This window comes from Rhynchophorus ferrugineus, unplaced genomic scaffold, assembly GCF_030347505.1.
Source record: "Rhynchophorus ferrugineus isolate W39M unplaced genomic scaffold, kcgeb_rfMv2 rfM1, whole genome shotgun sequence".
In the NCBI taxonomy this organism is placed as follows: domain Eukaryota; kingdom Metazoa; phylum Arthropoda; class Insecta; order Coleoptera; family Curculionidae; genus Rhynchophorus; species Rhynchophorus ferrugineus.
The window spans coordinates 89,445,438-89,461,101 of record NW_027472580.1 but is presented as its reverse complement, the minus strand read 5'-3'; the positions used below and the strand labels follow the sequence as shown (position 1 = coordinate 89,461,101).

The following is a 15,664-nucleotide window of genomic DNA, read 5'->3' as shown; positions in this document are numbered from 1 at the left end:
ACAAACTGTAGCTTAAACGGAAGCGACTAGTAACAATGTAATAATTAAGTAATAATACAAAAAATATTATACTTTTACGAGAATTGATAGTAAATCTGTAGGTATGTCAAATTCTTGATAATCCCAGAGTTGCATTCCTGAATGACAACAGTGTCGTTCGCTTTCAACAGCTTGTAAAACAACACTGATCTTACCATATGCACAGCAATACATTATGGCTATGAATATTCTTTTTTGAGGTCAATATGTTTCACTTTATATTACCATTCAGAAGACAGATTTTCTTTCCTTTTCGGATATTTTCTATAGTATTTAAACGTCCGTACACAGTTGATCCATACAGCTTTCCAAGAGTTATAGCATTTAAGCGGGGTTTTCGCGAAAAAAGTCCAATATAAAACTAACGGTCAAATGAAGTTCAATGATCAATTCATGGAAAATTCAATAACACTAAAGGAAAAATTGTTATTTGATGTAGAGAAATGTCAAAATCATCGAGTTTAGTAGTTAAGTTTGGATATTTAATATATATATATATATATATATATATATGGCATATTCACCAATAGATACTGCTGATCATCTCACACATACAAGATTGGCATAGTAATCATTGTAATCTTTCAGGATATAGGTTAATGCTGTGCAATGCTAGAAATTCCTGAGACAGAGTGATGAGAGTGGAAGCAACTAAAGGAATGTACATAATTAATTGAATATAACTGTAGAAAATGGTATGGTAGGGAGTGAAAGATTTGTGTGCACAGATATTATTGTAATTGTTCAAATTTAAACATGAGCATTAGGTTAAAACGTATGAGGAGAGAGTGAATACTAACTGTTTTGTAGATATGGTAAATGCATTAGACAGAATCCAGTGATTAATTTTAGGAAGAATGGTGTATACGGATAGTAGAAAAAGCAATAAAATATACAGTGAAACCAAGATGACTTCACAATGAAATAAATGAAAGTAAAATACATTTCTCAGATATACAATTGCTAATGGTGTGGAAAAGAGTTAAATGTAAATAAAACAAATTTAACCTACGAACCATTATAAATGTGTCTTAATTGTAGTTCTAAGTCCTTCGATAATATTTTTATTTGATTTACTATAAAAAACTATAAGAAAAACTGCTATTTGGTGTAGAGAAATGTCAAAAACACTCAATTTAACAGTTAAGTTTGGATCTTTAATAGTTACTTACATTTATCCTGAGCATATGCACCAATAGACATTGCTAATCATCTAATATATGTATTTTATGTTACAAAATGATCGTGAGATATATCCTCACACATACAAAATTGTCATAGTAAACATCTCAATTAGCTGGGCATACAAAAGGCTTTGAAAAAAGTTGAAAGAAAAAAGGGTACAATACAATTAACACCATGATTATAGCAAAAAAAGTATATAAGTTCATATAATGAAACGAGCATTTTCACATCCAGAATTCCATTTCATAAATAAGAATCTGAGAGTGTAAAAAAGTGTAGTGTGTTAATATTAATTGAAGTAAATACTGAGTAATATTTAAAATTTATTTTCGTTAGTGCAAGATATATTATGAACCAAAAACTGGTCAAATCTTATTAGACAATTTGAAACAGTATTCTTATTTATTTATTTATTTATGTGTTATTGATGTGAACTTATTTATCACTTGATGACAAAGACATTTTGAAGGGTTTAGTATTGTAGGAATGTTTGTCGGGTCGGTCGATCGGTCGAAATGTGTGGCTGCCGCTGCGATTGTTTATCAGAACACTCACTACTATTTTTGGAAGGAATTTGCACGGGAACTAAAAACACTGGTTGAATCAAAGTTGTTTATTCTAACTTACGATTGATACATGTGGTCGATGGGAGAATGGACAGGATATTAGGTTAAGGTGAAGGAAGTACGGTAGCGCTGTGGAAATGGTACTGTTACAGGGGGAAGGTGATAAGAAAAAAAAGAGCGAGGCGTCGACCTGATCCACCGGCGTTGCCAACCTTTGTAGTTGTTGATGGTGAATTGGTGGAGGCCTAAAGGGTCGTGGCGGTCGCCACATAACTCCCCTCCTAGTGGAACAGCCGTGGAACGTACCTATATGTGGTGCAAGTTCCGGAATGCACCCGCAATCACGCAAACAAACGCCCGGGGACTGCTGATGAGATGGGGATCCCAACCTGAGCGAGGAGTTTTACGGGATCAGCTGCCATCGGAGTTTTAGCAGGACGTCGTTCGTCTTGAGGCGTTCAGCTTTGTTTGAGGGTACCTGTAAAAGTGTTACGTGTCCCGTTTCGTGATGCGAGGGTGCTCATGTGTTGCTGGTATACATGATGGGCTTCTGTGGTTTTCGTCCATCAGGCTAGTCTCATGGGATGTCGTCGACCACGTGATGTTCATGAGTTCCGTTCCTCGTGCTATCCTTCCATGCACGTGTCAAGCACCTGTCGAGTGGCTTATGTTGAGTTGATTTACCTGTTAGGCACTTTGATCACGTCGGGGTCACCAATTGTAGGAATGTTCGTCGGGTCGGTCGATCGGTCGAAATGTGTGGCTGCCGCTGCGATTGTTTATCAGAATACTCACTACTATTATTGGAAGGAATTTGCACGGGAACTAAAAACACTGGTTGAATCAAAGTTGTTTATTCTAACTTACGATTGATACATGTGGTCGATGGGAGAATGGACAGGATATTAGGTTAAGGTGAAGGAAGTACGGTAGCGCTGTGGAAGTGGTACTGTTACAGGGGGACGGTGATAAGAAAAAAAAAAGAGCGAGGCGTCGTTCTGATGGTCTTTTATACTCCAGAACTGCATGGTACCAATCCACCGGCGTTGCCAACCTTTGTAGTTGTTGATGGTGAATTGGTGGTGGCCTAAAGGGTCGTGGCGGTCGCCACAGTATTAAGATAACTCTACATTATTTACATTAATTGAATTAAATTAAAAACAAACAACATTTCTTTATGTACTAATAAAATTTATTATTTTTATTTCCGTTCTGAATGCGTAATAAAAAAACATATACTGTTAAATTACTAATAATTAACGAGAATTTAAGAACGTGCAGGTTGGTTCAATTTACTAAACTTAATTAACTTTTTTACACGTAGCTGTGCGTTAATTCTGAAGGTATGAAGTAGAATTTCATTTTTAATTAAAAAACTGTACTGTACTTTATTTTGCTTGCGTTTTTTTATTATTCCTACGTAATCCCCTCAGATTATTCTACGTATGGGGCTTCATAGAGATAAAGGCTGTTTAATTTGAATTTAAAAATAACATCAAGGGCTTTTTTGCGCTACGTTTCGCTTATGAGATAATTACTGATAAAAATTACGGAAATAATATGTTAAAATTTGCGACGGTGAAAAAAAAACAGGTTAGATGTATAGAGAATGTTTAGAAAATTATTTAATAACGTTCTTATTTACCAGATAAATTATTGATAAAACAACATTTATTAATTGAATTAGAACTTTTAATTTTAATTATGACTCTTGTTAATTGTTTCTTTATTTCATTTCTGAAAATTTATTTAATATTATATCAAATTAATTTGTTTGAAAATGCCGAAAACTATCGATATAAAGGGTCACAAATTGATTGCGGCTTTAATACGTTATTTCGTAAAGGAACGAGATAATGGAGACCCCCTTTTGCTGGTAAATTCCGTTAGAGAGGTAATTATTGATGATATTAAATAATATAAGTCAATACAATTTTATTGAAAATGTTTTTAGTAGGTTGCTGCTAGGCTGAATATTACTGTGAGTACTGTGGATAACATCGCTTACAAAACAAAGAATAATAAGTTAGATTCGCCCAAGAAAACCCGTCTACATACAAAGTGGGTGACGAATCTTAACCATCTTGATACTGGCTCTATTCGAGACCATATCTACGAAATGTATAAGAACAGTAGGTACACAAACTATTTTATCGATATAAACATAATTTAATAAAATTAATTTCGAGAAAATTGTCTGTCTGAAAAGTATACATAAAAGAATGAGGGACATGCAGCTTTTCGATTGATATAAGACATCCTTTTATACGCTTATAGAGTTTAAATGGTGTAAAGATAACCCTCGGAGAGGTTTAATATAACTTCCAAATATTACCTTAAAAAGAATTAAATTTTTAAAGGTATAAAATAAGACCAAGGAAGATAAACTATTTGTATTTGTGTATCTGGATGAAACTTGGATATTTCAAAATCATTCATTATGGCACTCTTGGCAAGACGGTAACAAAAAAAGTGTAAAGACAACAAAAATTATTGGAAAAAGCTAACAATATCATTCGATTATGTTTTACACATATGGATATGTGAAAGGAAGTATTGTCAACTATAACATCTTGGGTTTGGATGGACTCGATTAGACATACAGAGAAAGTAATTCATAAATGGTGGAATTGTGAACATGTTTCAGACATATTAGAAATTAACAGTTTAGTGATTGAATTGGACAATGAGTGGGAAAGTGAAAGTGACTAAAGGAAACTTGCAATGCTAGAAATTCCTGAGACAGATTGATGAGAGTGGGAACAACTAAAGGTATGCACATAATTAATTGAATATAACTGTAGAAAATGTTATTGTAGGGACTGAAATATTTGTGTGCAGAGGTATTATTGTAATTGTTCATAATTAATAATGGGCATTAGGTTAAAACGTATGAGGAGAGAATGAATACTAACAGTTTTGTAGATATGGTAAATGCTTTAGACAGAATTCAGTGATTAATTTTATGAAGAATGGTGTACACAGAAAGTAGAAAAAGAAATGAAATATACAGTGATACCAAGATGACTTCACAAGTCAACACACCATTGAAGGAAACAAGAACTAAACGAATAAAGTAAATATGCTCTCGAATGAAAGTAAAACACATTTCTCAGATATACAATTGTTAATTAGCTGGATTAGAGCTCCGGGGGGATACCACTACATAAAAAAACGCGCCTAGAAACTCTTCCTCATGGATGGTGTGGAAAAGAGTTAAATATAAATAAAACAAATCTAACCTACAAACTATTATAACTGTGTCTTAATTGTAGTTCTTCGATAATATATTTATTTGATTTACTATAATGTTAAAATAAATTATATTTCATAATATTTTTGTTCTATTATTTTATTTAGATTAGAATTTTTTTGTATGTCAAAGCCAAACTGATGATACAATATTGCTACATTGCAATATTTCGACGTCACAAATATCTATGATGCATTACTAAAAAACTTTGAATACACTATACGTTGCATTATTACTATAGATTTTCGATATAATATTTCCCAGTTATTCTCTCATAATTTATAAATGCACTAATTTTGTTATGTTATATGACAAAGACGTGTTTTATTTCTATCGACTTGAGATATTTTCGATCATATTTAGAGATTTTCTTTGAAATTTTTAATATTAACAAATTCAAGTGTCTAATAATCTGAATAGTCTGATATGTTGTTATATGTTGCCGGATCAGGTGCATATTATGAGTAATTAGTGATATTCAAATTAGTAGAAGAAGTGTTACTAAATGATCATCACTATACTGACACTTTTCTTTACGATTATTTCAGCAAAATGCAGTGAATAGTCACATCAAACTTCGATTGATGTGTTAGGCAGCAACGAGCAATCAAAAACACAAAGTAGTAATTGGAGTTATAATCATCTGTTGTTCATGACTGTCAATTTTTATTGAAGCTAATGGCAACGAAATATGCTATATGATCTTAAAAGACCTCAGTTTTTACTTAGAAATAGGTCTTATATGAATACAATGAAATATATGAACTTCTAACCTATGTTATGTGTAAGTTTTCAACGCGCAAGAATGGAAGACGGCATCAATAAGTTATGTTCATTATCTATTGATATTTAGACCATTTTAGAAAAATTTGGCGAAAAAGACTAACGTGTTGGAAATACAACAGTACATGAGTATGCTGAAATAAATTAAACCTTCTTCCACCGTAATTATTATAAATTATGTAATATGGTATACATGCTGGAAATATCATTAATTCCTACTATTTTGAAAACGACATAGGTGCTGCAGTTACTGTTACAGCTGAACGGTACCAAGACATGATTCGAAATTTTCTTGTGCCCGAAATGGAAGAACAAGGACTAGAGGACATGCGATTTTAGCAAGATGGGGCCACAGCACACGCAGCTCTTTCAACAATTCAATTATTGAATGACGTTGTTTCACGAAAACTATTTTCGCGAAGTGGCGATGTCAGGCTAAACATATCTCCGGATTTAATAGCACTAGACTATTTTTATGGGGTTTGTTTAAAACCAAAAGTTTATGTGAACAAGAACCAAACGATTCAACGTCTTAAAGACAATATTCGTCACGATATTGAAGAAATTCAGCCTCAGATGTTGCAAGATGTCATGAAAAATGCCTTAAATATTCCGCTCTCAAGTTGCATAGTGAATCGCGGTCACCATTTAGCCGATACAATTTTTCAATCATAACAAAAAGAAACGTAAAGATCAAATAAACTTTTTATGAAAACCAGGCTTACTTACCTTTTCTTTGAGTAAAGTTATAAACAATCAAAATGGTACCGAGACTTTTGCCCCATCTGCTATTTGCGGCATACGAGTCAGTTTTATCCTCAGACCAGATCTTATCCGGTCTAAGCAGTAGTTTACAAGAAAAGAAAATGTTTTGAATTTATTTATAATATCTTAAATAAAACAGAAAGTTTCATACCATCAGAAAATGTCATTTTTTTATTTGAATGAAAACATGTGTAAGACAAACTCACTCTAAAATTTATGTATCGCTAATAAACGAGGCGAAAAAGTTTTGAATAATTTATTTTGCGTCCAATCATGCTTCATCCAACTTCATTGCATCCACTAAAAACAGCTGTATGGTGTGGTATTCATGCTGGCATATCATTGGTCTCTATTTTTTGAAAATGACCAAGGTGTTGCAGTTACTGTTATTGCTGAACAGTACCAAGACATGATTCGAAATTTTCTTGTGCCCGAAAAGGAAGAATAAGGACTAGAGGACATGTGGTTTTAGCAAGATCGAGCCACACACAGCTCATTCAACAATTCAGTTATTCAATGACGTTTTTTCACCAAGACTTAGCATGGCCAGCCAGATCTCCGGGTTTTACAGCACCAGACCCTTTCTTATGAGGTTTTTTTAATATCAAAAGTTTATGTGAATGAGTCCCAAACGATTTAACACCTTAAGGACAATATTAGTCACAAAACTGAAGAAATTCTGCCACAGATATTGCAGGATGTCATGATAAATGCCTTAAAAAGAGCCGAAACAGGCATAACGAATTGCGGTCATCCTTTAGCCGGCATAATTTATAAATCATAACAAAAAAAATTTAAAGACCAAGTAAACTTTTTATGAAATCCAATCCTACTTGTCTTTTCTTAAAGCAAAGTTATAAACAATCAAAATGGTAGCGAGACTTTTGCCCCACCTTTTATTTGCAGCATACGAACTTCAGCCCTATCCTTAGACCCCTGTTAAATGTTAAAAATAGAAACGGGTAAAACGCAGTAAGCAGTACTTTACAAGAAAATAAAATATTGGAATATTTTTAATATTATATTAAAAAAAGTTTGTTTTAAATTTTGAATAAAACAGAAATTTTCATACCATCAGAAAATGCTATTTTTTATTTGAATAAAAACGTATATAAGAAGAACTTACTCTAAAATTTATGTACAGCTAAAAAACGAGGCGAAAAAAGTTTTGAATAATTCATTTTGCGTCCGATCTCGATCAGCGGATATCTCTCTATCGATGTTTAAAGATTAACTTTAAAACTTAATTTATCTGGAAATTATCCACTTCCAGCTTACCCCATAAACCTAATTGACCTACTTAGAGCGGATTCCGCATCTCCTAAGACCTTAATGCTGTTTTCCGCTATAAATTGTTTTAGTTAAAAATGGAATCGGCTCGGGAACGCCTGTCGCGTTTTTGTTTTCGCCAAGACGGCGAGCTGAGGGCATGGGGAAGGGTACGAAGTTGGCCCGGGGGATGATCAAAGGACGGGTGGATTAGATAATGGCACCGTAAGACAGGAGGGGAAATAATATAACAAAATAAGTTTGGTTATTTGTCCTGAGTTTTGGCGGGGCAGAAGGATCTCAACAATGTTACCGAACCTTTTGTCTCTAACTTTATTAAAATAAATTGATATTTTGGTTTGCGGGTCTACACTTTGTTCAAGGCTGTGTTTGGCGACAGAATACTTGAACAATGACAGTGCGCTCTGTCAGTTTCTAATAATTTAATTTAATAATTTTATCATATTATATTGTAACAACGTCTCTATAGTACACCCAAAATAGCAGTGAACTCACATTATCACGATGTTAAATTTATTACCAATTATAGTTGGTAAATTCGTTTCAAAATTGGACCGGAATAGAATTTTCTTTCTTAGTTTATTCTATCTAAAAAGAGATATGATGCTGACTGATGTACCAGAACTTGTAACCGAATCAGCCTATAAAATTCGCCTTGTTGTCAAGTGTCTAGAACAACATGTGTTGTGTTTAGAAATAAAAAACCGCAAGCATTATTTTGGCGCTTTGCTTGTTTTGATAAATTACAAATCGCTTCTTCATATTTGTGATTACTCTGACTGAAAATGCTTAAGCTAATAAATAGTCCCAGTCAGAAACAGATTGCATCGAGGAATGAGATAATAGACTGACAAACTTACTCTAAAATTTTTGTACCGCTAATAAACGAGGCGAAAAATGTTTTGAATAATTCATTATGCGTCTGATCATGCTTCATCCAACTTCACGGCATCCACTAAAAACAGCTGTATGGTGTGGTATTAATGTTGTATATATCATTGGTCCCTATTTTTTGAATATGACCAAGGGGTTGCAGTTACTCTTATTGCTGAACAGTAGCAAGATAGGATTCGAAATTTTCTTGTGCCCGAAAAGGAAGAATAAGGGCTAGAGGACATGTGGTTTTAGCAAGATCGAGCCACACACAGCTCATTCAACAATTCAATTATTCAATAACGTTTTTTCACCAAGACTAATTTTGCGAAGTGGCGATTTAGCATGGCCAGTCTGATCTTCGGTTTTTACAGCACCAGACCCTTTCTTATGAGGTTTTTTAATATCAAAAGTTTATGTGAATAAGTCCCAAACGATTCAACATCTTAAGGACAATATTCGTCACGAAACTGAAGAAATTCTGCCACAGATGTTGCAGGATGTCATATTTGTGATTACTCTGACTGAAAATGCTTAAGCTAATAAAAAGTCCGAGTCAGAAACAGATTGCATCGAGGAATGAGATAATAGGGTACACCTTTGGCCAGTAAAGTTTAATTGAGAGGTAAATATTGGTACTGTTAACTATAAGGTTACTGGTATTTTTATTGTAAATATTTTTTAGAATATTGCAGCTGCTCTAAAGGTGGCACTGTTAGTAAAATCTCTCAAACAGTGCAGAATAATTATTGTTAGATTCCGCAAAAAGAAACCGTCACCTTGATGTTGGTTCTATGCCGAAGCAAATATATAAGATGTATGAGAATGTGGGCAGATTTTACTCGATATCGTGTTTTCAATATAATCATGTTAATTTTGGAAACTCAAGAATATGCAACTCTTTAAGGAAGAACTATATCAAATTTTTATCAGATAGATATAATTTAAATGTTTGTATTTTATGTAATTTTCTTTTTTGCAAACTAACCTAGAAAAATACACTGTAGGTCACCCTGCCTCCCTATCTTATATATAAAAATGAATCGCAAAATATGTTCCTAAGCGCATAACTCAACAACGCCTGAACCAATTTGGCCAAATCTTTTTTTAAAATGTTCGTTGAAGTTCAGGGATGGTTTTTACGGCGAGAAAAATTAGAATTATTGCTGGAAAAACCCTAAAAATAGCCCTTTTTGTTTGAATTTGTTTCGTGTATCAGTTGACAATTCATCTGTCATCTGTCAAAAGTCATCTGTAACAGACAACTTTTTTTTTTAAATTTGATATGACTTGAACTCAAATCCTTTTAATCCGTACGAATTGTTTTATTTATTTAAAATTTTTTATTTGTTTAAAATTTAATTCAAATTTTAAATAAATAAAACAATTCGTACGGCTTAAAAGGATTTGAGTTCAAGTCATATCAAATTTAAAAAAAAAAGTTGTCTGTTACAGATGACTTTTGACAGATGACAGATGAATTGTCAAGTGATACACGAAACAAATTCGTATATCGTGTTTTGTGCAGAGTGTTTAGTTAGTTAGTGTTTGTTTAGTTCGTGATTAGTGAAAAAATAATTTATATTTGATATGCCTCCTATAAGACGAAGCAATTTAGGTAGAAGAACCAGAAATGCTATAAACCAAGCTAATTACCGATCTAATCGTACTGCACAAGAACGTGACGACGGAAATGAACGTGAAAGAATTCGGATATCACAAACGCGTGAAGCGCGAGCGCGACATTCAACTAATAATCGCGCAAGTTTGAATCCAGCTGCTTTCAGTTACGATGTGTCAATTGACTACAGTAACTACCAATGTGTTGTTATTGGTTCTATGAACTTGGTTTGCTCACACTGTAAGGCATTAAAATACAAAAACGAAGCCAATGGATTGTGTTGCGCAAATGGTAAAGTGAAATTGATACAATTGGATCCACCACCAGAACCATTGTACTCATTGGTTTCAGGAATAGGAACAGATTCTATACACTTTTTGACACATATTCAACAATATAACAATTGCTTTCAAATGACTTCATTTGGGGCAACAAATGCAGTTCGGGAAAATTTTATGCCAACTTTCAAGGTATGTATTATAGCAGTTACTCATAATTATTTTAGCGAACAAAATTTTCTGTCACCAAAGTTAAGATGTGTTACTAATCTTCAATTTCTTAATCATTACGAAATATATCACTTAGTCATCATATTATATGGTGATTCAGTTTCAGTGACACTTTTATTATATTTTATATTTGATAGATATTAGTTAAAACTAAATATATACTTTTTAAGATCAAATATTATTTAAGTTTGATCATTGACAATCCATTAATTTATACCACACCATAATATTTTTTTTATTTACAGATACAAGGGCAAATATATCACAGAGCAGGTTCACTGTTACCAGTGTCAGATAGCGACAACAAATTCCTGCAAATTTATTTTATGGGCAATTCACCACAAGAAATTGATCTGCGTTGTGCACATAACAATTTAGTAAAAAGGTCTATTGTAGAACAATTACAAACTTTATTTCATCAACACAATCAATTGATTATATTGTTTAAAACTGCCCTAGATCTGATGCCATCCGATAATCACAAAATTGTAATCAGAGCTGATAAAACACCTGCAGGTCAACATACAAGACGTTTTAATGCACCAACTATTGATGAAGTTGCTATCGTTGTAGTTGGAGAAAACTTGGAATCCCGTGATATTGTTTTACATCGTCGGAATTTTCAATTACAACCTATAAAGGAAACACACCGCTCATATGATGCACTGCAATATCCCATTATATTTTGGCAAGGTGAAGATGGCTACGATTTATCAATAAAAATGATAAATCCCATTACAGGTAACTAAAATATTAGTTTAGCTATGGCGATAATATCTCAGTCACTATATTATGTATTTTAATTTTATATTTGAATGTTATTAAAACAAAATCTGTTTACAGGTTCTGAAACCAACAAAAAAGTCAGTTCAATGAACTATTATTCATACCGCCTAATGATTCGGGAAAATGCAGATAATCACATATTGAAATGTCGGCGATTATATCACAAATATGTTGATGACATGTATGTTAAAATTGAAACGGAGAGATTAACATTCATCAGGTTGAATCAAACCAAACTCCGATCTGAAGAGTATATTCGATTAATACTCCGAGGAAATGCACAGAATGTCGGTCGGATGACTATTCTTCCAGCAACATACATCGGAAGCCCTCGGCATATGCACGAATATGCTCAAGATGCCATGTCGTATGTTCGTCATTATGGTACAGCAGATTTGTTCATCACATTTACATGCAATCCGCAATGGATAGAAATTAAGCAGGAGTTATTACCTGGGAAATCATCCATTGATCGTCATGATATTACAGCCAGAGTCTTTAGACAAAAGTTGAAATCTTTAATGAATTTCATCGTAAAACATAATGTGTTTGGTGAGACACGCTGCTGGATGTATTCTGTGGAGTGGCAGAAACGAGGATTGCCACATGCACACATTTTGATTTGGTTGGTTGAAAAGATAAGGCCAAATGAAGTTGATGCAGTGATATCAGCTGAAATCCCTAATGTACAAGTAGATCCTGGATTGCATGAGGTAGTTATCAAAAACATGATACATGGTCCCTGTGGAACTCTTAATCAAAATTCACCGTGTATGATGGATGGTAAATGTTCAAAACGATATCCACGGACATTAATATCGGAAACAATTACTGGTAATGACGGTTATCCATTGTATCGTCGCAGATCGACAGCAGACAATGGAAAATCAACAATTGTCAAATTAAATTAACAAGATATTGAAATAGATAATCGTTGGATTGTTCCATATTCACCCATTTTATCAAAGACATTCAAAGCACACATCAACGTTGAATCTTGCCATTCAGTGAAATCGATTAAATACATTTGCAAATATGTAACCAAAGGGAGTGATATGGCTGTGATTGGAATTGGTGCAGGGAATTCTAATGATGAAGTTACCCAATACCAAATGGGCCGCTATGTCAGTAGTAATGAAGCAGTTTGGCGAATATTTTCTTTTCCTATTCATGAGAGACACCCTTCTGTTGTTCACTTAGCTGTGCATTTAGAAAATGGACAAAGAGTGTATTTTACAGCACAGAACGCAGTACAAAGAGCTGCTCAGCCACCATCTACTACATTAACCAGTTTTTTTGAGACATGCCAAAACGATGATTTCGCACAAACATTGCTATATTCTGAAATGCCAAAATATTATACCTGGAATCAATCCTCAAGGAGATTTATACGACGGAAACAAGGAAAACCAGTTCCAGGATATACAGATGTATATTCCACCGATGCGATTGGCCGGATTTATTCAGTACATCCAAGCAATGATGAATGTTTTTATTTACGACTGCTATTAGTCAATGTACGTGGCCCAACATCATTCCAACAGTTACGAACTGTTGATGGTGAATTGTGTGGATCCTACAGAGAAGCCTGTCAACGTTTGCAATTGCTTGAAAATGACGCTCATTGGGATCAAACTCTCAATGATGCTGTAATATCATCACACACTCATCAAATACGAACATTGTTTTCTATAATCATATCTACATGCTTCCCATCAAACCCAATTGATTTGTGGATGAAGTACAAAGATTATATGTGTGATGATATTTTGTATCAAATACGGAATAGAAAGGGAAATCCAAATATACAAATCAGTGAAGAAATTTACAATGAAGCATTGATTTCAATTGAGGACATGTGCTTGATAATGTCAAACAAACTATTAATTCAATTAGGCCTGACCGCGCCCAATCGTCCATTGCATGACGCTTTTAACCAAGAGTTGCATCGAGAAAGACTGTATGATCTCAACGCTTTGAAAGAATAAATTCAAACAAATCTTCCACTGTTAAATGAACAACAGAAGTATGTATTTGAAACTCTTATGAAAGTAACAAATGATGAAACTGGAGGGATTTATTTCTTAGATGCACCTGGTGGTACAGGAAAAACTTTTTTTATTTCATTAATATTAGCAACAATTCGCTCACAAAATAAAATTGCACTTGCACTCGCTTCGTCGGGAATCGCAGCAACTTTGCTTGAAGGTGGTCGAACAGCCCATTCAGCACTAAAATTGCCATTAAATATGCAAAGCAATGAAACTCCAACCTGCAACGTTTCGAAGAACTCTGCAATGGCAAAGGTTTTGCAGCAATGTAAATTGATTGTTTGGGATGAATGCACGATGGCACATAAAAAATCTTTGGAGGCTTTAGACAGAACCTTAAAAGATCTACGTAGCAATAATAACCGATTTGGTGGTGCAATGATTTTATTAGCAGGAGATTTTCGTCAAACATTGCCAGTGATTCCACGATCAACGCCAGCTGATGAACTCAATGCATGTCTAAAGTCCTCCAATTTGTGGAAACATGTTAAAGTACTTCATTTAAGCAAGAATATGCGTGTCGAGTTGCAAAATGACCAATCTGGAAACATATTCTCTAAACAACTCATTGACATTGGTAATGGCAAATTTCCTATAGACATGTTGACGGCTTGCTTTTGCTATGACTATAAACAAGTCCCAGGGGCAATCATTAAGTGTTTGTGGTATTAATCTAGAAAACCCATGTTTCTCACATGGTCAATTGTATGTTGCCTGTTCCCGTGTTGGAAAACCATCAGATTTGTTTATCTATGCGCCAGGTAATCAAACAAAAAACATCGTATACCACAAAGCAATATAATGATAATAATAATAATAATTATGATTCACATGATTAACAATAAAGCGATTACTTACTTTTCAATCCTTATATATGTTTTATTTAATTATTTTTTATTCACAACGCCCTATCACCAGGGTGATGGTTCTGTTCAGGAGAATTTTTTAAAATACGTAGGCACAAAAACTGCCACATTACAAATCTTTTTGACAGGACGAAGTCTGTCGGGTCAGCTAGTTATTACATATTTAATCCTATCGAATTGATATGTGGGTTGCCAAAGAATTATTATGATGGACATGTTGGCCCAGAGGCATATACAACCAAGAACTGTTTGGAATTAGGAGAGAAGCTGTCTACAATAACACCTTTGGCTTGGATGAACTCCGTTAACCACACAGAAGAAGAATTTGAAAAATTGTCGCATCGGGAACAAGCTTTCAATGCATTAAAAATCAACAATTTAGTAATTTACTTCAACAGTGATTCTTATAGAGACAGTCACCAAATGAAGCAGTGACTTTTCTGAAGCGTGTTTATGGCCCATAGCTGACAATTATTGAGAGAGAGTGATAGAGTGGAAAAAATAATATAAATATATAAATAATACAGGATAATTGTGGGAAATCGTATTATGTGTAAAATAATGTAAGATATTTCTGCATAGATTTGTTTGTAATTGTTCATCATAAACATGATCATTTAGGAGGAATGCATTAGGAGGAATGTACTAAGTAAATTAGAAGATAAAGAAGAAATCGATAACACTTTGCAAGAAAAATGTAGAGAGGTAGTAACAGAAGAAGATAAGGAAAAATATTTTTATATCAAAATACAAGCAGAATATAGCAGCGAAAAAACAAGAACTAAATAATAAAGGTAAATATGCTCTCCACTGAAAATAAAATACATTAATTGGATACAAAATTCTTAACTAGATGGATTGGGCCACCGGGAGATACCATTATTTTAAAAAATGAGCCTAAATGTCTACCCTGTAGGTGTAACTATTAACTATAATTCACCTAGTTTAAGATCTTCGATAATATGCTAGATGCTAAATTAAATTACCCATTTAGTTTATTTATATTAGAATTTTATGTTAAAGCCAAAAATAAGCTACAAATCAAAGTTGATACGGTAACATTACGACGTTGTGACG

At 33.7% G+C, this 15,664-nt stretch overlaps 1 protein-coding gene across 1 annotated transcript; it reads left to right on the top strand.

Moving 5' to 3' along the window:
* The first annotated feature begins 10,298 nt into the window (after positions 1 to 10,298).
* LOC143189833 (uncharacterized) lies at positions 10,299 to 15,022 on the top strand. Its single transcript, XM_076393868.1, has 5 exons — positions 10,299 to 10,666; positions 10,727 to 10,845; positions 11,130 to 11,625; positions 11,728 to 11,957; positions 14,786 to 15,022. Exons 1-5 carry the CDS (start codon positions 10,345 to 10,347, stop codon positions 15,020 to 15,022), a joined length of 1,404 nt encoding a protein of 467 aa, XP_076249983.1. The 5' UTR covers positions 10,299 to 10,344.
* The last annotated feature ends 642 nt before the right edge of the window (positions 15,023 to 15,664 follow it).

What these genes read in the sequence shown, in the direction of transcription:
- LOC143189833 (XM_076393868.1), top strand. Translation starts at nt 10,345, where the DNA reads ATGCCTCCTATAAGACGAAGCAATTTAGGTAGAAGAACCAGAAATGCT. An exon ending in TGGATTGTGTTGCGCAAATG is followed by an intron (nt 10,667 to 10,726) that starts GTAAAGTGAAAT and finishes CATTGGTTTCAG; the next exon opens with GAATAGGAACAGATTCTATA. An exon ending in AATGATAAATCCCATTACAG is followed by an intron (nt 11,626 to 11,727) that starts GTAACTAAAATA and finishes ATCTGTTTACAG; the next exon opens with GTTCTGAAACCAACAAAAAA.